The sequence below is a fragment of the Chiloscyllium punctatum genome, chromosome 13, assembly GCF_047496795.1.
Source record: "Chiloscyllium punctatum isolate Juve2018m chromosome 13, sChiPun1.3, whole genome shotgun sequence".
In the NCBI taxonomy this organism is placed as follows: Eukaryota; Metazoa; Chordata; class Chondrichthyes; order Orectolobiformes; family Hemiscylliidae; genus Chiloscyllium; species Chiloscyllium punctatum.
The window spans coordinates 101,781,490-101,807,653 of NC_092751.1; the positions used below are offsets into that span (position 1 = coordinate 101,781,490).

The window sequence follows — 26,164 nt, forward strand, 5'->3', positions numbered from 1 at the left end:
TCTTTAATAAATGGCCTCATTCTTGAAAAGAGATGATAATGCTGCCTTTGTTAGTCGTGTTGGTGTAAGAGAGTACTCTGTGGATTTGCTAGTTTGCGTGTCTTATCCATTGTTGAGCTGTGAGCACCTTATACACTTGCTGTTTGTATTAGTGAGTAACACAGTGGTGTAAGGGCATCTCCCAGCTGGTTAAAACATGAGCTATAAACCTGCCATCATGGAGTGATGGTGATCCAATGGTTTGGTACTGCAGAACCCCCAGGTCAAAGTTCTGGGGGCATGGGTTTAAATCCCACCATGGTAGATGGTGAAATTTATTATCCAGTAAAAAGCTAAAAGTAACCATGTTGTAGAAACCCATACCAGCTCATAAATGTCCTGTAACTACCTGGTTTGGTGTGGTTCTGGAAACTTACTGTTGTTGATTCTTACTTGGGTAATTAGGGACGGGCAATAAATGCTGGATTAGTCAGTGATGCTCATATTTCACAAATGAATACATGAAAATTAGAGACAGTGCACTGATGATTCAAAGACTGATCTCTGGGATAGCCAAGAAGGCACTTGGCCTATAGTCTCTGGACGTCATAAAAATGAGGGGTGAATTTGTTAAAGGATCAATAATTGTGACAGAGTAGGCATTTTGTTTGGCTTTTGTGGAAGCAGGAGGGTCTATAACCAGGGGACAAGATGTTGGAATAACCGGTAAACCGTTTAGGTTGCAAATGAGGAGAAATTTCTTTACTTGGAGAGTTTTTGACCCCAGAGAGCTATGGAGGCTCAGTCATAGAGTCATAGAGATGTAAAGCCAATGAATATATTTGAGACAAATTGATATAAGGAAAAGAGGAAAGAAAATAAGTCTCTTTGGTGCAATTGGTCAGCGCGTCGGCTGTTAACCGAACGGTTGGTGTTTCGAGACCACCTGGGGAGAGAGTGATTACTGTTCTCACTCCAACCGTTTTGTTGGGCAGCACGATGGCTCAGTGGTTAGCACTGCTGCCTCAGCGCCAGGGACCCAAGTTCAATTCCCACCTCAGGCAACTGTCTGTGTGGAGTTTGCATGTTCTCCCTGTGTCTGTGTGGGTTTACTCCGGGTGCTCCGATTTCCTCCCACAGTCCAAAAATGTGCAGGTTAGGTGAATTGGCCATGCTAAATTGCCCGTAGTGTTAGGTACATTAGTCAGGGGTGAATGTAGGGGAATGGGTCTGGGTGGGTTGCTCTTTGGAGGGTCGGTGTGGATTTGTTGTACCAAAGGGCCTGTTTCCACACTGTAGTGAATCTGATCTAATCTAATCATCATAAGCAAGGATTTCAAAGGGCTAAAAGGGGTAATGAAAAGTTGTGAGCAAACAAGATTAAGGAGAATCCCAAGGCTTTTTATACATATGTAAGAAAGAAGAGGGTAGCCAGGGAAAGGGTTAGCCCACTCAAGGGTAAAGGAGGGAATGTGTGTGTGGAACCAGATGAGGTCCTAAACAAATACTTTGTGTCAGTATTCATCAAAGAGAAGGGATTGGTGGAGCATATCTCTTCCTTTAGGGTACGACTCACAATCTACCTCATTCCTGTTGTTGTTAAAAAGGAAGAGGTGTTGTGCGTTTTAAAAAGTATTAAGGTAGATAAGTGCTTGGGTCCTGGTAGGATCTATCCCGGAATACTGAGGGAGATGAGAACAAATTGCTGGAACATTGACAGACATCTTTGTATCCTCTTTGGCCACAGGTGAGGTCCCAGAGGACTGGAGAGTAACCAATGTTGTCCCATTGTTTAAGAAGGGTAGAAGGGATAATCCTGGAAGTTATAGAGTTGTGAGAGTCATGTCGGTGGTAGGGAAATTATTAGGAAAGATTCTCAGGGGTAAGATCTATATACATTTAAAAGCAAACGGACTGATTGGCGATAGATAGGCATGGTTTTGTGTGGGGGAGGTCACGTCTGGGCTTGTATACCCTTGAGTTTAGAAGACTGAGAGGGGATCTGATTGAAACGTAGAGGATTATGAAAGGATTGGACACTCTGGCAGGAGGAAACATATTTCCGCTGATGGGGGAGTGCCGAACCAGAGGACACAACTTAAAAATACGGGGTAGACCATTTAGGACAGAGATGAGGAGAAACTACTTCACCCAGAGAGTGGTGGCTGTGTGGAATGCTCTGCCCCAGAGGGCAGTGGAGGCCCAGTCTCTGGATTCATTTAAGAAAGAATTGGATAGAGCTCTTAAAGATAGTGGAGTCAAGGGTTATGGAGATAAGGCTGGAACAGGATACTGATTGGGAATGATCAGCCATGATCATATTGAATGGCGGAGCAGGCTCGAAGGGCAGAATGGCCTACTCCTGCATCTATTGTCTATTGTCTATTGTCTCAATAACTTGATCGAGTTGTTTGAGGAGGTGACAAAGATAATTGAGGGAAAAGTGGTTGATATTGTCTACATAGATTTCATTAAAGCCTTTGACAAAGTCTGTCATGGCAGACTGGTAGAAAAGATGAAGTCACATGGTATAAGGGGTGAGCTGGCAAGATGGATACAGAACTGGCTAGGTCATAGGAGACAGAGGGTAACAGTGGAAGGATGCTTTTCAGAATGGAGGGTTGTGACTGATGGTGTTTCACAGGGATCATTGCTGAGACCTCTGCTGTTTGTGATCTACATAAATGATTTGGAGGAAAACATAGCTGGTCTAATTAGTGAGTTTATGGATGATACAAAGATTGGTGGAGTTGCGGATAGTGAGGAGGATTGTCTGAGGATACTGCAGGATATCGATCAGTTGGATGCATGGGTAGAAAAATGGCAGATGGAGTTTAATCCAGCCAAATGTGAAGTGATTCATTTTGGAAGGTCAAGTACAGGTGAAAATGATACAGTGAATGGCAGAACCCTTAGGAGTATTAATATGCGGAAGGATATGGCTGTGCAGGTTCACAGGTCACTAAAGGTGGCAGTGCAGGTAGATAAGGTAGTAAAAAAGGTCTATGGCATAAGACCATAGGAGTGGAAGCAAGACCATTCGGCCCATCGAGTCCACTCTGCCATTTAATCATGGCTGATGGGCTTATCAATTCCACTTAACCGCACTCTCCCTGTATCCTTTAATTCCTTCCGAGATCAAGAATTTATCAATCTCTGCCTAGAAGACACCCAACATCCGGCCCCTACTGCATTCCGTGGCAATGAGTTCCACAGGCCCACCACTCTCTGGCTGAAGAAATATCTCCTCATTTCCGTTCTAAATCGAACCCCTTTAATTCTAAGGCTGTGCCCATGGGTCCTAGTCTTACCGCCTAACGGAAACAACTTCCTAGCGTTCACTCTTTCTAAGCCATGCATTATCTTGTAAATTGCTATTAGATCACCCCTCAATCTTCTAAACTCCAATGAATACAATCCCAGGATCCTCAGCTGTTCATCGTATGTTAGGCCTACCATTCCAGGGATCATCCATGTGAATCTCTGCTGGACATGCTCCAGTGCCAGTATTCCTTCCTGAGGTGTGGGGCCCAAAACTGGGCACAGTATTTTAAATGGGGCCTAACCAGAGCTTTATAAAGTCTCAGAAGCACATCGCTGCTTTTGTATTCTAATCCTCTTGAGATAAATGACAACATCACATTTGCTTTCTTAATCACGGACTCAATCTGCAAATCAACCTTTAGAGAATCCTGGATTAGCACTCCCAGATCCCTTTGTACTTTGGCTTTATGAATTTTCTCACCATTTGAAAAATAGTCCATGCCTGTATTTTCCAAAGTGTAAGACCTCTCACTTGCTCATGTTGACTTTCAGCAGCCATTTCCTGGATGACTCTCCTAAACTGTCTAAGTCTTTCTACAGCCTCCCACCTCCTCAGTATTGCCTGCCTGTCTGCCCAACTTTGTATCATTGGCAAACTTCGTCCCTTCATCCAGATCATTAATATATAACGTGAACAGCTGCAGCCCCAACACTGTGCCCTGTGGACTGCACTTGTCACCAGCTGCTATTCCGAAAAAGAACCTTTTATCCCAACTCTCGGCCTTCTCTCAGGCAGCCAATCCCCAATCCATGCCAGTAGCTCACCTCGAACACCATGGGCCCTCGCCTTACTCAGCAGCCTTCCGTGAGGCACCTTATCAAAGGCCTTTTGAAAGTCTAGATAGATAACATCCACTGGGTTTCCCTGGTCTAACCTACTTGTTACCTCTTCAAAGAGTTCTAACAGGTTTGTCAGGCATGACCTCTCCTTACTAAATCCAGGCTGACTTATTCTAACCCGACCCTGCATTTCCAAGAATTTAGAAATCTCATCCTTAATGATGGATTCTAGAATTTTACCTACAACCAAGGTTAGGCTAATCGGCCTATAATTTTCCATCTTTTGTCTTGAACCTTTCTTGAACCAGAAGGTAACAACAGCGATTTTCCAATCATCTGGGACTTTCCCTGACTCCAGTGATTTTTTGAAAGATCACAGTCAGTGCCTCCACTATTTCCTCAGCCACCTCCCTCAGAACTCTAGAATGTAGCCCATTAGGGCCAGGAGATTTATCAATTTTTAGACCTTTTAGCTTTTCTAGCACTTTCTCTTTTGTAATGGCTACCATACCCCACCCTGCGCCCTGACTCTCCTTAATTGTTGGGATATTACTCACGTCTTCCACTGTGAAGACTGACACAAAGTACTTATTAAGTTCTTCAGCTATTTCCTCATATCCCATCACTAGCCTTCCTGCATCAATTTGTAATGGCCCAACTTCTTCTTTTGCCTCTCGTTTGTTTCTTATATATTGAAAAATCTCATACTATCATTTCTAATATTACTGGCTAGCCTACCTTCATATTTGATCCTCTCCTTCCTTATTTCTCTCTTTCTTATCCTCTGTTGGTTTTTGTAGTCTTGCCAATCTTCTGATTTCCCAGTGCTCTTGGCCACTTTATAGGCTCTCTCTTTTTCTTTGATACATTTCCTGACTTCTTTTGTCTAACCCCTCCCCAGATAATATTTCTTTTCTTTGGGATGAATCTCTGTACTGTGTCCTCAGTTACACCCAGAAACCCCTGCCATTGTTGCTCTACTATCTTCCCTGCTTGGATCTGCTTCCAGTTGATTTTTGCCCATTCCCCTCTCATGCCCCTGTAATTACCTTTAACTGTAAGACCGTTACATCCAATTTTGCCTTCTCTCTTTCAAGCTGCCGACTGAAGTCTACCATGTTATGATCACTGCCGCCTAAGTGTTCCCTCGCTTTAAGATCTTTTGTAAAGTCTGGCTCATTACATAGCACTAAGTCCAGAATAGCCTGCTCCCTTGTGGGCTCCATCACAAGCTATTCCAAAAAGCTATCCTGTAAGCATTCCATGAATTTCCTTTCTTTGGATCCACCAGCAATACTATTCTCCTAGTCCAACTGCATATTGAGGTCCCCCATGATCACTGTGACCTTGCCTTTCTGACATGCCCTATCTATTTCCTGGTATATCTTGGGCCCCTGGTTCTGACCACTGCTGGGGAGGTCTGGATGTAACTCCCATTATGGTTTTTTTTTGCCTTTGTGGTTCCTCAACTCCATCCACACAGACTCCACATCATCTGACCCTATATCATTGAGTGCTATAGATGTAATTTCATTCTTAACTAATAAGGCTACCTGTCCCCTCTGCCCACCTCCCTGTCTTCTCGATAAGTTGTAAATCCTTGAATGTTTAACTGCCAGTCCTGAATCCCCTGCAATCACGTCTCTGTGATGCCTATCACATCATATTCATTCGTGATGATTTGTGCTGTTAATTCATCTACTTTGTTACGAATACTACGAGCGTTTAAATAAAGCACCTTAATGCAAATTTTCTTATCCCTATGATTTCCAACATCTATAGTAATATATCCTAAGTTACCTTCCTTTTTGCTTCATTCCTCATCTGCCTCGAACTTAAACCCTGCACCCATGCTAACCTGCTCTTATCTTTCTACCTGATTCCATACTCCCTGTTACTTTCCCTTTCCCTTTACCTTCCCCTGACTCACAAGTTTAAAATCCTCGTTACCACCCTATTTATCCTTTTCACTAGAAGACTAGTTCTAGACTGGTTCAGGTGGAGACTGTCCCATTGGTACAGATCCCTTCGGTTCCAAAGCTGATGCTAATGTCCCATGAAATGGACTCCCTCTTTCCCACACCAGTCTCTTAGCCATGTGTTTACTTCCCTAATTTTCTTATCCCTATGCCAATTAGCATGTGGCTTGGGCAGTAATCCAGAGAGTATGACCCTTGAGGACCTGTTCTTCAATTTCCTTCCTAGTACTTGATACTCCCCAAACAGGTCCTCCTTCCTAGCCTTGCCTATGTTAGTGCCAACGTGAACCACAACAACTCCTCCTCCTGCTCCAATATCCTTTCAAACCGGTCAGAGATGTCCTGCACCCTGGCACTGGGCAGGCAACACACCATGCGGGACTCCCAATCCGGCTCGCAAAGGATATTATCTGTCCCCCTAATTGTAGAATCTCCTATAACAACTACTTGTCTTTTTGCTTCCCCCTCTTGAATGGCCTTCTGCACCATTCTGTTCACAGCCCTTTTCCTCATTCATAGACGGAGCAAAACTCTTCTACCTGTTGGGCAAGGTCAAGGGCTGAGGCTCCTGCACTCCTGAACTCAGAATCTCCCTACGTGCCTCACTTACAGTTACACCCTGTTGTCCCTGATCACTGACTGACTGACTGAATTTGAATTACTTAATCTACCGGGTGTGACTGCCTCCTGAAACAAAGCGTCCGGGTAACTCTCCCTCTCATGGATGTGCCGTGGTGTTTGAAGCTCAGATTCTAGATCATCAGTTCTGATCTGGAGTTCTTCCAGCAATCAACACCTTGCTGCAGATGTGGTCACTGCCGTTCACAATGGGATCAGCCAGCTCCCACATCATACAGCTACAGCACATCACCTGTCCAGCCGTCTCTACTTATTTAATGATTGCCTTCATTGGAAGGGGCATTGAATATAAGGATAGGCAAGTTATGCTGCAGCCTTGTAGGACTTTAGGCCACTCTATTGTGTACAGTTCTGGTCACGACACTGCCAGAAGGATGTGGACGTGTTGGAGCAGGTACAGGAAAGGTTTACTAAGATACTGCCCGTTATGGGAGATTTTAGCTATGAAGAAAGGTTGGATAGACTGGGTTTTCACTGGAATGCAGAAGGTTGAGGGGGTGACCTGATCGAGGTTTATATGATTGCGATTGGCATGCATAGACTGGAAAGTATGTGGCTTTTTCCCAGGGTGGAAGGGTCAGTTACAGGGGGACACAGGTTCAAGGAGCAAAGAGGGGAATTTAAAAGCGATGTGCAAGGCACATGTTTCACACAAAGGGTCAGTGAGTGCCTGGAACGCACTGCCAGAGGAGGTGGTGGAAGCAGACACAAAAACAGCACTCAAGAAGCACCTGGATGAATACATGAATAGGAAGGGAATAGAGGGATACAGATCCTGTAAATGTAGATGGTTTTAGTATGGAAGGCAAAATGTGTTGGCACAAACTTGGAGGACCGAAGGGCCTGCTCCTGTGCTGTATTAGTCCTTGATAGATGTCAAGGGATATGAGGGTAGTGCAGAAAGATGGTGTTGAGGTGGAAGATCTACCAAGATCTTGTTGGATGGTGGTTCAATCTTAAGGGCTGAAAGATCTACTGCCGAATGTGCAAATGCGTTCTTCTCCATTTTTAATGGTAATGGATTGAACATCCTTCCTGCCTTTCTCAGCTTGGCACTTTGTCACCCAGCTCTGATACTATAACTGAAAAGAATGACTTTGTATCTACCAGTTGTGCCCTGCCATTAGTGTCACTACATTGCCCCATCCCACCCCACCCCACCCCACCTACCAACTTGGAAGCCACTTCATCGAAAGGCTACACCGGGGTCAGGAGTTTAGCCTCTGGATTGGGACAGTGATGGCAGGGTCAAATAGAGGTTATGACTCCACATTGTGTCAGAAACATTCACCGGTCAGTTATTCTCTTTTCTGCAGATTGACCCAAATGGCAGCCAGAGGGTGGGATCTGGAAACTGGAGGAACCAACCTGAAAAGTTTTCAGTTCTGAAATGACCTCCACAGCCAGGTCACCACTGCAGAAAGGGAAGGGCAGCTGATAACTGTGATGAGGTACTCCTGTGGTGTGGTGGTAGTGTCCCTATCTCTTAGCCAGGAGGCCTGGTTTCAGCTGCAATAGAGATGTGTCATAACATCTCTGAACAGATTGATTACAATGATTATAATTTCCAGCATCCAATTTATAAGGGCTCTTGTAGCGAGTTGGGTTCAAGTCCCACTTATTCCAGAGATGTGTAATAATATCTCTGGATAAGGGGTTGATAATGAATAACTGTGGGTGTAGCCACATGATAGAGGGCTGATGCCCAAAACGCTGACTTTCCTCGGATGCTGCCTGACCTGCTGTGCTTTTGCAATGCCATACTTTTCGACTCTGATTCTCCATCCTCTGCAGTCCTCACTTTCTCTCTGTGGGTGTAGCCAAACAGCTGAGGAGAGCTATCTGTTCTGCCACCAATAGCCTGCTTCCCAAAAGCCTCATGGGGACCAGCAGATCTTGTAGGAAGTTCCAGTTGCCCTTTGGTATTTTGACATTGTGGACTGAATGGCCTCCTTTTGCACCATAACACTTCTGTGATTGACATTATTCTCCACTGTAACGTGTTCTGGTTGCCTTTTCGTTTCTGGGCGTTTGAAATGATCATACTTCAAGCTTGGAAGGAAGTTAGCCCTTTATCTTTCATAGCATTGCCATACCCGGCCAGAAATCTGCTGAAGCTGGTATTCTACACAACAGCTGATACCCCACTGCAGTCATGAATGTAACTGCACTGGAACACCAAGATCTGCAATTGCTTTGTGTCTAATTATAATTTATAAAGTTTCGGCAACAACATGTAGCAGGCTGTTTGCTCACTTCCATCGGATGCTCAAATGCTTCCAGCTTTGGTTCAAAGTCTCTGGGGCAGGGCATTTTGTTGGCAAAGCTGTCTGCTAACTAGTGGCATTAAAATCCTGCCCACCTGCTTTATATTCACCTCATATGGGAGTGAAAACCTTCCATTATCTTGGCTGTGTGTGTCTTCAAAAATATTCTGACATTTAAGCACAAGTCACATCTTAAAGAAACTTGGGTTTGACCAATGATACTCTGCAGTTGCCATTGGCCATTGCTGTTTGGATGCATGATTGGAGATGTCCTGTCACCGATAATTCAGCCCAAGTGCCTTCTCTCTGCCATCTTCATTACATCTCACAGCTAAGAAGTGGAAGTGTTAAAATAGCAATGGCTCACTTTTCTCATGCTTCTGTGACTCTTCGACTGGATTGATCAAGGAGATTAATCTTTTAATTCCTGGAACTTTCAGGGTAACCCTGAAGTGTCAGTATTTCTGTGGCTGGGTAAGGGACTTAGGATCCTGGAGCAATCATGAGATGATGTCATGGAGAAGCTCTTCACTGACTGTAAATAGCACAGCGTGGACAGTTGGTTAGGGTGTGTGTGACATACCTAGAGAACCAAGTAAATTTGAGACTAGTCATTAAATAATGTAAAAATAGGCTTATCTAACATTACCATGTCAAGTACTATTTATTGTTAGAATGCAATAAATAGTCTTTAACCTTCCCTTTTCCACATTTGATCTGCCAAACCCATAAACCCATCCTCTGAAAGTCCCTGTGTATGGAATCATATTATGGTTTCTGCCCTGATGGAGGCCATTTGGCCCCTCCAGGCTGTGCATGTTCTCTCTCTCTCTCTCTCTCTCTCTCTGCATGGTCTCCCTCCCTGTAGCCCAGCAAATTGTTTTCACAGTTCACTCACGGAGTGGAGAGGGAGAAATGTGTTCCCATTCATGAAAGGATGGAGAACGAGAGGGGGCAGATTTCAAGTACCTGAAACAAATCACCACGAGATAAAAAAGAACCTTTTGGTGAAGTGAGTGGTTAAGGCCTGGCATTTGATGCCTGAGCGATTGCAGTGGAGGCAGGTCCAATTGGAGCAGTCCAGGGGCGATTGGGCTGTTATTTGAAAAGGAGGAATGTAAAGGATTGCAGAGAGAATGGCATTTAGTAGATTGCTCCTTTGGAGTGCCAGTTAAGATGCAGTGGGCTGAATGGTGTCCTTTCGATACAGTATTGATTCTGTTGCTCTGGATACCCTTTTAATTGAATCTGCCTCCACCACACTGTGAGCAATGTGCATTTCCACAATCCAAGCACATAATGGCTTGGAGGTAGGAGATGGAAGGTCTGGTTAGTAATTATGCAGATGACACCAAAATTAAAAATCTCACACTGGGCGGCACAGTGGTTAGCACTGCAGCCTCACAGCCCCAGAGACCCGGGTTCAATTCCCGCCTCAGGCGACTCTCTGTGTGGAGTTTGCACATTCTCTCCGTGTCTGCGTGGGTTTCCTCTGGGTGCTCCGGTTTCCTCCCACAATCCAAAAATGTGCAAGTTAGGTGAGTTGGCCATGCTAAGTTGCCTGTAGTGTTAGGGGAATGGGTCTGGGTGGGTTGCGCTTCGGCAGGTCGGTGTAGACTTATTGGGCCGAAGGGACTGTTTCCACACTGTAAGTAATCTAATCTAATCTTAAAAAAAAACAGGTTACAGCCCAACCGGTTTATTTGGAAGCACTAGCTTTCGGAGCACTGCTCCTTAGCCACCTGATGAAGGAGCAGCGCTCCGAAAGCTAGTGCTTCCAAATAAAGCTATTGGACTATAACATTGTGTTGTGTGATTTTTAACTTTTGTACACCCCAGTCCAACACCGGCATCTCCAAATCCTGACACCAAAATTGATGGTGTAGTGGACAGCGAAGAAGGTTACCTCAGAGTACAATGACACATGGGCTGAGGAGTGGTAGGTGGAGTTTAATTTAGAGAAATGTGAGTTGTCTCATTTTGGTTAAAAATAAACTGGGAAATAAATAAACATACAGTTAATGGTAGGGCCCTGTGAGTGTGGCTGAGCAAAGAGACCTTGGGATGAAGGTTCATGGTTCATTGAAAGCAGAGTTGCAGGTGTAGTGAAGGAGGTACGCTTGCCGTTATTGGTCAGTGTATAGAATGTAGGAATTGGGATGTCATGTTGCAGCTGTACATGACAGTGGTGAGGCCACTATTTGAATATTGTGTCTAATTCTGATCTTCCTACTATGGGGAAAGATGTCGTTAAACTTGAAAAGAATCAGAAAAATATTATAAGGATGGTGACAGGGGTTGGAGGGTTTAAGCTATAGGGAGAGGCTGAATAGGATGGGCCCTTTTTCCCTGGAGTGTCAGAGGCTGAGGGGTGACCTTATAGAGGTTTATAAAATCATGAGGGTGAATAACTACGGTCTTTTTCCCAGGGTAGGGGAGTCCAAAACTAGAGGACACAGGTTTAGGGTGAGAGGAGAAAGACTTAGAAGGGACCTAAGGGGCAAATTTTTCACACGGAGGGTGGTGGGTGGAGGGAATGAGCTGCCAGAGGAAGTGGTGGAGGTGGGTATGATTACAACATTTAAAATGCATCTGGATGGGTACATGAATAGGAAGGGTTAGAGGCATGTGGGCCAAATGCTGGCAAATGGGACTGGATTAATTTAGGGTATCTGTTTAGCATAGACAAGTTGGACTGAAGAGTCACCTTCTGTGCGGTACATCTCTATGTATCTTCAGGTTCTTATGTCAATGTCTTTAGATTGGGGTCCACTAGTTCAGCACTCCACTGCTAACTACCATCCCAGGGTAACCTGCAGGATTGTAAAACAACTTGTGAAACTTTTATACACCCCAAGCGATTGTCTTTGGTATTTACTGGCTAAGCTGAAAATGTGTTGCTGGAAAAGCGCAGCAGGTCAGGCAGCATCCAAGGAGCAGGATAATCGATGTTTCGGGCATGAGCCCTTCTTCCTGAAGAAAGGCTGATGCCCGAAACGTCGATTCTCCTGCTCCTTGGATGCTGCCTGACCTGCTGCGCTTTTCCAGCAACACATTTTCAGCTCTGATCTCCAGCATCTGCAGTCCTCACTTTCTCCTATGTACTGGCTAAGGAGAGTGAGCAAGGTTGTAGTTGTGTAATCATTAACTGACTCTATTGTGTTAGCTGAGTGGTTTGAAACAATCTGTGTGTGATCCTGTTCAGAACAAGCTGTTTCTCACCAGGGGCAGCAGAAACTTCATCCAAATCCTTCTGCAAGTATTGGCAAATGGTTAATGTGGAAAGTGAAAGGGGGGCTGCTTTATTATTCTTTGTTGACACTCAACGGTGGGTAGGTAGTTCAGGAAATGCAAACAACCTGAGTTCTTCATCGCTGTGCTCCGTGGTTTGTTAATAGCTGGAGCTGGCCCTCTCTTTGCTTGGCAACTGACTTACTGTCACGTGCGTGTGGCCTAATCCATGAAGAAATGATGTGAAAGATTTGCGGATGCTCCCTGGACTTAACTCTGCCTCTTCTGTGCTTAATAATGTTGTTGATGACTGACTGCAGCATTAGCAAGCAATGCCGAGAATAGAGTCAACTGTGAGTAGTTATGGCTCTTTCACTCCACTTCAGGTGCAAGGAGCTCAAAATGGCTGCTAAGCTGTTCACATTCATGTACTGGGGTGCTGCTTGTTAATATTCCACAGTCAACGGTGTAGAAAGGAGAAGATAGAACAGGAAACTGTGTGGGAACAAAGTCGTGATCTGGAAGAGAAGTGAACTGCTTCAGGGCTGAGCTGACATTCTGATGGAAGGAGAGTGGAAGAGTTTGAAGAGGCTCTGGTTTCAGATAAGGCAGGGCGTGTAAGCAGTAAGTAGGTGGGACTTGCATGGTCAGGAGGTCAGTGCTGGTGGGGAAAAGGAGATTGATCCGACTGGAGTGAGTAGAGAAAACAGAATTCAGTATTCCGTTTGTAGTTTCTTTTGAAAATGCTTCAAGAATTGGAATTATAATTGCCAAAACCCCTTAGATTCAGGCAGTAAGGTCTAAAGGATGATCCAATACTCCTGGTAATAGTATCTATCCTTCATAATAACACAGCAACACTATGTCAGTCTTGACTCAGTGGTCAATCTCTGAAGTGGAAAACCATCGGTTTAAGACCCATTCTGGTGATTTGAGAGCATAATCTAGATGCAGTACTGAGGGGCAGTGCTGCACTGTCAAAGGTGCAGTCTTTCGAATGAGAAGACAAAATGAGACGTCTTGTAGCTGTCTCAGGTAGAGGCAAAAGCTATTGTAAGATCGTGAGACCGTAGTATTAAGCCAATTGGCCTATCTAGTCTGCTCCACCATTCAATGGGATCATGGCTGATCTGATAATCCTCAATTTCACTCTCCTGTCTTTTACCCCCATGATTCTCATAGGGATTAAAGATCTATCAGTCTTGAACATGCTTAACATCCAGCCTTGACAGTTCCTTATGGCTAAAAAAATTCGACAGATTCACGACCTTCTGGGAGACAAAATTCCTCCTTGTTTCTGCCATAACTAGTCCAACGGTTTATTTGAGAGTACAAGTTTTTGGAGTGCTGCTCTTTGTCAGGTAGCTAGCTACCTGATGAAGGAGCAGTGCTCTGAAAGCTTCTACTTTCAAATAAACCTGTTGGACTAAACCTGGTGTTGTGTGATTTTTAATTTTGTCCACCCCGGTCCAATACCAGCTCTTCCACATCATGTCTATCATAAATGTATGAGCCTTGACTCTGAGGTAGAGCCCTCTGGTACCAAACGCTCCGAAAGGAGAAATGATCTCTCGCTATCAAGCCCCCTAAGAATCTTGTATGTTTCAATATTGCTGTTTCTCACCATGGAATGAGCTGCCAGAGGAAGTGGTGGAGGCTGGTACAATTACAACATTTAAAAGGCATCTGGATGGGTATATGAATAGGAAGGGTTTACAGGGGTATGGTAAAAACAATGACTGCAGATGCTGAAAACCAAATACTGGATTAGTGGTGCTGGAAGAGCACAGCAGTTCAGGCAGCATCCAACCAGCAGCGAAATCGACGTTTCGGGCAAAAGCCCTTCATCAAGGAAGCGCCTGAGACCCGGGTTCAATTCCCGCCTCAGGCGACTGACTGTGTGGAGTTTGCACGTTCTCCCCGTGTCTGCGTGGGTTTCCTCCGGGTGCTCCGGTTTCCTCCCACAGTCCAAAGATGTGCAGGCCAGGTGAATTGGCCATGCTAAATTGCCCATAGTGTTAGGTAAGGGGTAAATGTAGATCTAGGGGTATGGGTGGGTTACGCCTCGGTGGGGCGGTGTGGACTTGTTGGGCCGAAGGGCCTGTTTCCACACTGTAAGTAATCTAATCTAATCTAATCTAAAGGCAGTGAGCCTGAAGCGTATCTCTCCACGCTTCAGGCTCACTGCCTTTATTCCTGATGAAGGGCTTTTGCCCGAAACGTCGATTTCGCTGCTGGTTGGATGCTGCCTGAACTGCTGTGCTCTTCCAGCACCACTAATCCAGTAGTTAGAGGGGTATGGGCCAAGCGTTGGCAAATGGGACTAGATTAATTTAGAATATGAGGTAGGTGTGGACCAGTTGCACCGAAATATCTGTTTCTGCATTCTCAATCTCTGTGACTCTAAATATTTGATCCATAAACATTACACAGATCCTGTCAGGACTTAACTGCAGTCAGATGATTTCTTGCAGTTGATGCAGTTAGGTCTTTGACAAATGACTTTCTGACCTGTTTAAAACAAAATTACCTTTGTAGAACTGACCCATTCATCTGACTCTATTTCGAAACCTGCAACGCAGAATGTGTTTTATATACACCTTTCCTCACTTGGGGATATCACTTATATGCATCAGGCATCCCATACATGCATGGATGTCATAGACCGTGAGGATGTACCCTATCGTATAAATTATCTTTACACCACACGCTGCATTTGCAAGGCTAACAGCATTGTGGATGACCCCACACATCCCTCATTCAAATTCTTCTCCCTCCTGCCATCTGGCAGAAGATATCGGAGCATTCAGTCTCTGACGGCCAGACTGTGCAAAAGTTTCTACCCCCAAGCCATCAGGCTCCTTATCACTGTATGATCGCACTCTATTCCATTTGTAATTTTCAGACAACTTTTTGAATTGCTGCTAAAACAATGTTTTATTGATGATCGTGCATTGTTACATTGTAATTTGTCCACCACTGTGCCTAAGGTCTTGTCAGGAATTACTGTGCTGTCTTGCATGTTTTGCACTTCTCTGTGCACTTTATTCTGCCCTGTGTGTGACTGTACTCTTGTGTAGCCTGTGTGTTCATAAAGCATCTTGGTCCTGGAGGAACGCTGTCTTGTTTTTATTGTACCAATGTAGAATTGACAAATAAAGTTACTCTATTTACCTAGGACCTTGCTACACTTCCATAACTCCAACTCATGTGTTTTTAGTGGATTTTGTATAAATCTGTACAGTCCTGCTGGGTGGATGGTTCATTGGATATAAATTTAGACCTGTTGTTGAGAATGGATGCGTTTTGTTGACTCAGTCATGCTTGTTAAGGGTGACTATTCCTCTCCCTTTTGTCAGGCTTAAAGGTGTGTCCAGATTGCCCTTGAGGTCTCGCAACGCTGCTAGATGTTTGTACACATGTAAAATTGGGAGAAATCACTCAGAATCCTGCAGCATTCATTCACCTGATCAGCTGGGCATGCTTTCAAGGATTCGGTGCCTTCAATCGATACCAGTTTGAGGAAGGAGAGCTGGGAATAGAGCATTTCAAACAGATATTCTTGCCAATTGTTCCTGATGAGTGCAGGTTCAAAAACCTTTGACATCATGAGTTTTTTTTTTCAACAATATTCTTTAAGACTGCATCTTGCGGAATGTGCTTGTTACGCAAACTTTGATTTGTGGAACACAACTGCTAAGCACCTACAACATCAAAATAAGACCTTGACATCTGAGTAATGAATTGTACAGCATGTTTGAGAGATATGTACATCATTTCAATTTCACCCCATTAATCAGTTGTTTAACACAATGCTTTAGTAATCAACGATCCCTGCATTGTCTTTGAAGTGACAACATATTCAAGGAAATACTAATAATCTGTCCCATTTTCCTTGTCAGACAATTAATGCTTTGAATATTTGATTGAACGGGAATGATATATTTGTGTACAACATAAGAATTATCTACATAATTTCTGTCTTGGAGGTTTATATATAGTCCATGCTCTGTCATTGGAGAGAGTATTGTCCTCCCACACTTTGACTAGAATTAAAGGTTTCGTGGAGTAATTGAAAGATTTGGCAGGGATTTCTCAACCAATATTCTGTCATCCAGCAGCCTAACGTGTCATAAATAAAATGTTTGATCCCTCACAGTCCAATCTTGCCATTTACTTGTCCACCTTTTACGAGTTTGGTTGTCTATGCAAAACCTACAGGGCAGTTTGTCACCCACTGAGTACCCTAATTTTGGCTTATTCACAGTTTGTAAGAAAAAAGCATTTACGGAGCATGTACTTTCTGTACTAAAAGGTGCCCATACGGCTCATAATGTGAATGCAACGTCTGCCATGTTCACTGTTTGCAAAATAAGTGTTTTTGAAGAATTTATCCCCCACACATGGTGAGACTTTATCGGGTTAGCTCAGTGTCTGGATGGCTAGTTTGTGATGCAGAGTGACATCAACAGTGTGGGTTGAATCCCCGCACCGGCTGAGGTGACCATGAAGGTCCCACCTTTGCAACCTCTCCCTTCACCCCCTGAGGTGTGGTGACCCTCAGGTTAAATCACCACCCATCATCCCTCTCAGTCCAATGAGAGAGCAGCCATATTGTCCTCTGGGACTGTGTCGACTTTACCTCATGTCACCAGTTTCACTGGAATCTTGCTGTGCATGGAGTGGTTTCTGGTCTTGCTTACATAGCAGATGTGGTGTCTTTAGTTGTGTCTTAAGGAGCTCTTTAGGCCAAAATTTTGAGAGTTCTAACAAAGTGCATTGTGAAGTGTTAATGAGACCAATGTGTAGCTTGTGAATGATGTATATTTGCCTGGGAAACGCTCATGATGCTGCCTAGTGGATTTTACCCATTCTTTTCAGATGTGCTTTATTTATTCCAGTGACAGCAATTTGAACCACTTGGTGATGGACTCTGAGTCCGAGATGGACAGCACCGAGCAGTTGGCGTTGGGGAGCACTGACACTTTGGCCAATGGCAACAAGACTGACCAGGAAGCTGCCAAGCGATTGGCCAAGCGTCTCTACTACCTGGATGGGTTCAAGAGATCCGATGTGGCTCGACATCTGGGCAAGAAGTGAGTAGTTGCTAAAAGAGGCAGGGGGAGGAGAGAGACTGGCAATACAATTGTTGCTCCAACTGTAGGTGAAATCACACTTGGGACACTGTGCACTGTCTGGGTCCCCACATATAAGAAAGGCTGTACTGCATTGGAGGCCGTTCAAAAGAGATTCACTTAGGCCAATTCCTGGATTGGAGGGATTGACTTATCAAGAGCATCTAAACTGGTTAGGCCTTTAATTGTTAATTAGAAGAGTGAGGGGTGATCCTATTGAAACATACAAGATTCTGAGGGAACCTGACAAGAGCAGATGTGGGAGGGGCCTAGAGTTTTGAAAGCTTGAGGCATTGAGAGTCATGAGGAACTGTCACAGCAAGGAGTCGAGGCCGTGGGCAGATCAGCCATGATCTTATAGAATGGCAAGAGGGGCTGAATGGCCTACTCCTGTTCCTTCTTAAAATATTTTTATGTGGGAGAAAGGGGTTCTAAAAAGAGAAGTGTATGCAATAGAACCTGTGCCAGAAATGTCAGCACTTTTCATGCAGCCCTTAGATCATTGCCTGCTGTCTGCTGAAAAGTAACAAGCATTAAGAAAGGCAAAGTATGAAGGTATGATTGTGGTGCGGTGCACTCCACACTCTGGTTTCTGTTCCATTCTTGGAGGACAAAGCCGATCATTAAAAACACACAGGAACAACAGGAAATGTGTTGCAGTTTCAGGATAGTTATTTAATCTGGATTATGCTTTTAGTCACATATTATTGTACAAACTGTCCAAACAGGTTCAGGCTGTTAAGAAACCAGTACATGGGTTTTATACCAGCTTCAGTTTACCTTATCACACCAAGAGAGGGTGCTGCTGTATCAATGTTTTAAAATGTCTCGAACAAGTTGTAATGATTTTCCATTTATCCTCCTTGACTCACTCACTGCCTTCGCTCCTTTTTATCTTTCCTTTTCTTTTACTCCTCTGCTGTTCCTCCTTTTCTCTCCTCTCTTTTCTGCCACTTTTTAACTTTCTGCCATCCTTTCTCCTGTTCACTTTCTATTACTTACTCCCATTCTATCCTTCTAAGTGCCTCCATTACACGTTTTGTATAATTCCACATCACTTTACTATTTACTGTTATCTCCTCTCTCATTTTAGACCCATTGCTGTTTCATGTTTCACTTTTTCCTGTGCTTTTCTTCCTTTTGTTGAGTCCCTTTCCCATTTTTGGTTTCTTCGCTGGATCCACAATTCCTGTTCATGAATGTTTTAAACAAATTTTTGCCTCTGTGATTCTCTGTTTCTGACCCCACTGGCAACTTGTCTTTCATATCCTCTCCTACCCTGTGAAATCATACTCTCACACACCCTCTCCCGCTCCCCCTCTCCCGCTCCCCCTCTCCCGCTCCCCCTCTCCCGCTCCCCCTCTCCCGCTCCCCCTCTCCCGCTCCCCCTCTCCCGCTCCCCCTCTCCCGCTCCCCCTCTCCCGCTCCCCCTCTCCCGCTCCTCCTCCTCCCGCTCCTCCTCTCCTGCTCCCTCTCTCTCCCTTTCTCTCTCTCTCCCTCTCTCCCTCCCTCCCTCCCTCCCTCCCTCCCTTTCTCTCTCACACAAACTCACTCACTCAGTCACTCACTCTCACACTCTCTCTCATCCCCAACCCCCCACCCCAAAAAATTGGATAGACAGCACAATTCTGTCTGTCTCGACACAGCTGGTGTAAAATGTTAAGAGGAATTTTAAGTGCAAGTTACATTCGATGCAGCTTGGGTTTCAGCAATCACGTGAGAAAGTCTAAAAAAAATCAGTGTTGAGGATAGCCCCTGTCCAAAATGTAATCATGCCTCCCAGAGTCAATAATTACCAATGTGCCTTTCCATTAAACACCTATTTACAGTCTTTTTAAGGAGGCTGTAAAAATTAAGCTGGGTCCTTTAGGCACAGGATGCTGTTAGAAATTTGAGCATAACTTTTACTCGGCACTGTGCCTCTGTAAATGAATGATTCAGCATAGATTTTAACAGGAATTTCTGGTCATGTCAAATTGGCTTACAGGTTGCGACAGTGACAAAACTTGACTTATTTTTGTGATAGTCCCATTTAAGCTGCACTTTTTAAAAACTCTTAAATGTTGCTGGGTAACGTCAAGCGCATTTTCATTTTTTAAAAAAAAAGTTCTGTTTCAAAATGCTGGTTGAAGCCACATTTTGGGTTTGGCATTTTCAAATGAGTTTTAATGCAAATGCAAAGCTTCTCAGGCTTAGTGGTTAGCACCTGTACTGCACAACACGAGGAGCCCAGGTTCAGTTCCAGCCTCGGGCGGTCTGTGTGGAGTTTGCACATTCTCCCCGTGTCTGTGTGGGTTTCCTCCGGGTGCTCCGGTTTCCTCCCACAGTCCAAAGGTGTGCAGGTCAGGTGGATTGGCCATGCTAAATAACCTGCAGTGTCTAGGGGATGTGCAGGCTAGGTGGTTTAGCCATGGGAAATGCAGAGTTACAGGGTGGGGGTGGGGGTGGGTCTGGATGGGATGCTCTTTGGATTGTTGGTGTGGACACACTGGGCCAAATGGCCTGCTTCCACACTCTAAGGTTTCTATGACCCTCAAAAAGGGTGCACTTTGTGCTGGTTTTAACGATTTGTAAACGAGCTTGAAGCTCAAACTTTCGCAGCATCTCGCTCTTTCTTTCTTTCCTCTATACCTTTCTTTCCTCTCTCTTCTCTCTCTCCTCTGCTGCTCATCTCTCGTTGTCTCCTCTTTTCACTGTCCTCCTATTCTTGTTTCAGTAACGACTTCAGTAAGATGGTGGCTGAGGAATACCTGAGGTTTTTTGACTTCACGGGGATGAATCTAGATCAGGCTCTGAGGTAAGAGAGACCGGAGGGTCATTGTCTGTGTCTAATAACTTTCAAAACCCAGATAAGTCTGTTTTAAGTCTTTTATGTTAGTGTCTAATAAAGGTCTCCATAAAAAGTCATACATATTAAGGAGTTTTAAATCCATTTTGCTTCAATCTGGTTAAAATAGTTGGATAAATAAAATTTGTTTGTAATCAATTACTGGGATGTGTTGCTGAACAAAGAGACCTTGGAGTGCAGGTTCATAGCTCCTTGAAAGTGGAGTTGCAGGTAGATAGGATAGTGAAGAAGGCATTTGGTATGCTTTCCTTTATTGGTCAGAGTATGGATTAAAGGAGTTGGGAGGTCTTGTTGCAGCTGTACAAGGCATTGGTTAGGCCACTTTTGGAATACTGTGTGCAGTTCTGGTCTCCTTCCTATCAGAAGGATGTTGTGAAACCTGAAAGGGTTCAGAAAAGATTTACAAGGATGTTGCCAGGGTTGGAGGATTTGACCTATAGGGAGAGACTGAATAGGCTGGGACTGTTTTCCCTGGAGTGTCAGAGGCCGAGGGGTGACCATGAAGAGGTTTATAAAATCATGAGGGGCATGAATAGGATAAATAGACAAGGTCCTTTCCCTGGGGTGGGGGAGTCTAGAATTAGAGGGCACAGATTTAAGGTGAGAGGGGAAAATTTAAAAGGGAGCTTAGGGCAATTGTTTTCACACAGAGGGTGGTGTGTGTATGCCAGAGGAACTGGTGAAGTCTTGTTCAATTACAGCATTTAAAAGGCATCTGGATGGGTATATGAATAGGAAGGGTTTAGAGGGATATGGACTAAATTAGGTTAGGATATCCTGTCGGCATGGACGAGTTGGACCGAAAGGTCTGTTTCCATGTTGTATATCTTTGACTCTATGACCTGGCCCTCCAAGTACCATCTCCTGCACACATGCAGCACACAAACCTTTTCCAATGTTGGGCCAGTTGAGAGAGAATGAATTGATTTTAATACTAATAATTGGTCCTACCAAACTCAAATATTGTGGATAAAAGAGTCATGTTGTCAAATCTTTCATCTTGCTCTCATCTGGACTTCTACAAGAATGCCAAATTTCAAAGGGAACAACAATTTACACTGCATGAGAAAAGGCTGCTGATTGGTTTGCAAGTTCACTCAGGTTGGTTGAGATGTTGCCGTAGAGAGTGCACCCTATTGTCGCTAGGCTTTTGTTTCCTTCAGAAAGAACACAATGCCTGATCATGTTTCTTTCTGCCAGCAGAGTACAGGTACCTGTTCATGATTTTAATATGTGACTAAACTATGGTCTTGGTTGTCTCTTTGCAGAGCTTTCTTGAAGGAGTTTGCACTAATGGGAGAGACGCAGGAGCGGGAGCGAGTGCTGATCCACTTTTCACATAGATACCATCAGTGCAATCCCGGGGCCATATCTGCAGAGGGTAGGTTCAGTCTCTGTACCAATTAAGGTTCAGGAGTCAAATGGAGTAGGTGATGCTGAGGCAGACTGAGGATTGAGAGGGTGAGGTGGTAAATGCATCATAGCGATGGGCAGGGAGATGGTGCAGAGCAGATCCCTCTGGATAGCCAACTAGGGAGGACAGAGGTGAGGGGGGATCATTTCCTGCTAGAATGGGGAACGGAGCCTTAAACTTAATGGCCTTCAAATGTAAAAATGGCCATTTGTAGAGCCTTTAAATGTTTATATTGGCAATTTCTACATTACAACCCCACTGTTGGGAGATCTTCCCTGTTAGAATCCCTACAGTGTGGGAGCAGCCTATTCGGCCCATCAAGTTCATGCCGACCCTCCAAACAGTATTCCCCCCTGGACCCATCCCCTTATTCCCCGTGGCCTATCTACCTAACCTGCACATCTTTGGGAGGAAACTGGAGAACCCGAAGGAAACCCATGCAGACACTGGGAGAACGTGCACGCTACACACAGACAGAGACCCATGGCTGGAATTGAACCCGGGTCCTTGATGCTGTGAGGCAGCAGTGCTAACAACAGTAGGGTAGAAGCTGATACAAAACCGGCTGGTGCGTGTGCTCAGGCTTCTGTACCTTCCCCCTGCAGGTAGATGTTGTGGAAAAACATTGCCAGGGTGAGATGGATCTTTGAGAATGCTGGCAGCTTTTCCTTGACAGCGGGCCTGGTAGTTGGATTCCATAGATGGGAGTTTGGCCTTTGTGATTGTCTGGGCTGAGTTCACCACTCTCTGTAACCATCTCCGATCTTGAATGGTACAGTTGCCATATGTGTGCTCAAGTTTCAAAAGAACAGGACTACAGTGAGAAGTATACAACACGTGGTGCCATCTTAGGTACCTGGGCACAAATCTTAGCTACAAAATAATTGAGAAAATAAAGAAAGTTAGTGACACTACATTACAGATATACATTGTATATGTTAGGAAAATAAGAAATAAAGCTAAGAAGATAGACATTCCAGCGTTTTTTGAGCGAAAAGTGTGGTTATGATCAAAATAGCAATGCTACGGATAAACTTATGTCTATTCTATACCTTTTACTAGTTTTACAGAATTTAAAATGATGAATTGCTGAAGCTTTATCGAAGAATGATTGGATAGGCTGAAATTATTTTCTTTGGGGCAGAAGAGGGTAAGGGGAGATCAGATTGAGCTATACTTGTGTAAAAGTGAAAATGTTCAGACTATTTTTTCAGGTTAAATTTATTGGATTGATTATTACATGGATATTACTTCTGAGGGGCTGAAATTCATGCTACAGTCCAAAGTACCGTATCATGAGCAGAAGCCCAATTGATCTCTGAACGAATAAAAAAAAAGCACAACAAATTGTGTTAATACGACTGTATTCCACGAGTGCTACAAGGGAACTGACCTCAGCTGAGCTGCACACAAAGGGAAGTTATCACCTGACTCTGACCTGATGTGTCTTAAACTTTTGCACCAGACTGTTGTGAATTTTACATCAAAACACATAATAGCGCGAATAAAAAATAATTTCCTCATAACATTTATGTTCAGGATAATACCTTGACTTACAAATGTTGATCTGTTGTCTGTGAAGAACTAGGGTCAACATTTACACGAGATATATGGAAAATTCCAGATTTTTTAGCCAAAAATAGGGGGTCAACATTTGCATGAGATCGACCTTTACTCAAGTATATACGGTAAATGAAAGGCCAGGATAAAGCAGATGGGAAACTGCCTTAGCAGTGAAAAATCATTTGGTTCATTAATGTCCATTAGAGAAGGAAATCTGCCCTCCTCACCTGGTCTGGGCTTCACGTGACTCCAGACCTACAGCAATGTGGTTGACTCCTAACTGCCCTCTGAAGTGGTTTCACAAGGCATTCCGCCCAAGGGCAATTAGTGGAGGACAGGAAATAAATGTTGGCCTTGCCAGTGAAGCCCCCATCCTTAACAAGAATGCAGAAAGCAAATGATTACTAACGAAGAGAGCGACATTTATTGTTACTAGGGGGAAGATTAGAGAGAACCTAAGGATGGTGAGGATCTAGATTAGATTAGATTAGATTAGATTACTTACAGTGTGGAAACAGGCCCTTCGGCCCAACAAGTCCACACCGACCCGCCGAAGCGTAACCCACCCATAACCCTACATCTACATCTACATTTACCCCTTACCTAACACTACGGGCAATTTTAGCATGGCCAATTCACCTGGCCTGCACATCTTTGGACTGTGGGAGGAAACCGGAGCACCCGGAGGAAACCCACGCAGACACGGGGAGAACGTGCAAACTCCACACAGTCAGTCACCTGAGGCGAGAATTGAACCCGGGTCTCAGGCGCTGTGAGGCAGCAGTGCTAACCACTGTGCCACCGTGCTGCCCAAACTTGCTGCCTGCATGAGTGATGGAGCCAAAAACCTTCATTTTTAAAAAAAACACAAATCCTCTGACACTTGGGGAACTTGCTAAAAACTTATCGGGCTGCTGACCGAAATGCGATTAGGTTTGATAGCTCTTTCTCAGCTGTCAATGGGCCAAATGGCCTCCCTCAGTCCTGTATATCTTCTTTACTTTTAAATAAATCCATTCCCATACTTGCCCTTTACTCTCACAGGAAACAGCTTGAACTCCTCTCGGCTTTACCCTTGATATAAATAATCTTAAATCTTTGTGCAATGGGAAAAAAAAATTCATTGTTCCTGTATTTCTACATTCAAGATTATTCTTCTTACCACAGTCCCAGAGCCTTTTTGGAAATGTAGAAAATAGGAGCAGAAGTAGACCCTTTGGTCCATCAGTTCTGCTGTGTTATTACCTGGATCCTAACTGACCTTTTATCACAATACTATTTCCCTGCACAAATGCCATTCTGTACAATTTGGTTGTGCAGAGTTCTGCATTGTTTTGTCTTCCTAATTTTTCACTGAATTCTGTGATTTGAGGGGTTAATGTTGAAACAGATTGTTCGGCAGGATCTTGAATTGTTGTACGGACTCTGGTCAGACTCTGATATGGAAGAGATTGAATACCTTATGCACTTGGGAGGGAATTATATAGAAATTACAGTGTGGGACCAAGTTCTGCTTGAAAAATCCATGCTGGTATTTCTGCTGCCCTTGTCCTTCAAGGGACTTAGAAGGTTCTATCTAAGGGCGTTGGTGAATATCTGCAGTGCATATTGTAGATCCTGCTGATACTGGTTGAGAGTTTGAATGTTTATGGGTGCAATGGCAATTAATTGGGCAGCTGGTCATAGGTAGTGTCAAGCTGTTCAGTATTGTTGGAGCTGCATTCCAGGCAAGCGGGGAATATTCCACCACACTCCTAACTTGTGCCTGTGGGCTGAGTTGTCAGGAGATGGTTTACTCACTGCAGGATTCCTAGCCTCGAATCTGCCTTGTACTCACAGTAGCTAGTCCAGTTCAGTTTCAGATCAATGGTAAGCCCCAGAATATTGATAGTGGGGGATTCAATGATGATGTCAACTATTGAATGTGGAGGAATGGTGGTTAGGTTCCCTCTTGTTAACGATGGTCATTGCCTGGTAATTGTGTGGCATTTGGTGCAAATTCCCAGCCCAAACCTGGATATTGTCCGGGTCTTCGGAAAACAGCTTTGCTATGCTGTGGAGAAAGTGAGGACTACAGATGCTGGAGACAAGAGTTGAAAAATGTGGTGCTGGAAAAACACAGCAGGCCAGGCAGCATCCGAGGAGCAGGAGAATCGACGTTTCGGGCATAAGCCCTGAAGATTCCTGAAGAAGGGCTTACGCCCGAAACGTCGATTCTCCTGCTCCTCGGACGCTGCCTGGCCTGCTGTGTTTTTCCAGCACCACATTTTTCAACTTTGCTAAGCTGTGACAAGCTATTATGTAGTTCTCCTTCAACTGTGGTGGTGCTTTTCACAATTTTGCCATCCTCTGTTTAAAAGCAAATTGAAATAACTTCTCCTGCTCTCTGTTCTAATCCTCTTGAATTTAATTTGCTCTTCATTCTAAGCCCCACAATCACTGTAGACTGATTTAATTCTGTCCATTGTGTGTTCTCCTTCCATAGTATTAAGCATCTCCAAGATATCACACAATCTTTCTTCTAGCAAAACAAAATCTGTAGGAATAGCCTGCCAAGATGGCGAACGTTGGCATTGATATGTTCTCCTTTATTTGGCTTCACAAAGGTCGATAAGGTTAAAAATCACACAATGCCAGGTTATAGTCCAACACGTTTATTTGGAAGTACTAGCTTTTGGAGCACAGTTCCTTCATCAGGACTATAACCTGACATTGTTTGATTTTTAACTTTGTCCATCCCAGTCCAACACTGGCACCTCCACATGAATGCTCAATTATGCTGTTATTTCCACTTTCCTCCCTTTGACTGGTGTGTTTTAAAAATCTAACTTGGATAAATTCAAAGAACCAGCCTCCACTGCATTTTGAGGAAGAGAGTGTCATACTCAAATGTTCCTCTCAGAGCAAATGATCCTTTCAAAGAGAGGCCTCTTACTCTTGACCTATATTTAACAGGAAGGTGCAGGCTGTGGCAAGGTGACTGGCCTCAGGGCTCAAATGGGCTC

At 44.2% G+C, this 26,164-nt stretch overlaps 1 protein-coding gene across 14 annotated transcripts in view; it reads left to right on the forward strand.

The window, feature by feature from the left end:
- Positions 1-26,164, forward strand: part of LOC140484719 (PH and SEC7 domain-containing protein 1-like) — a 208,566-nt gene that overhangs the window by 113,626 nt on the left and 68,776 nt on the right. For all 14 annotated transcript variants that reach the window (XM_072583468.1, XM_072583466.1, XM_072583473.1 and 11 more), the window contains 3 exons: positions 17,101-17,295; positions 20,051-20,131; positions 21,451-21,563. In XM_072583468.1, coding sequence (XP_072439569.1) covers positions 17,101-17,295; positions 20,051-20,131; positions 21,451-21,563 — 389 coding nt within the window. The remainder of the gene's footprint in view (positions 1-17,100; positions 17,296-20,050; positions 20,132-21,450; positions 21,564-26,164) is intronic.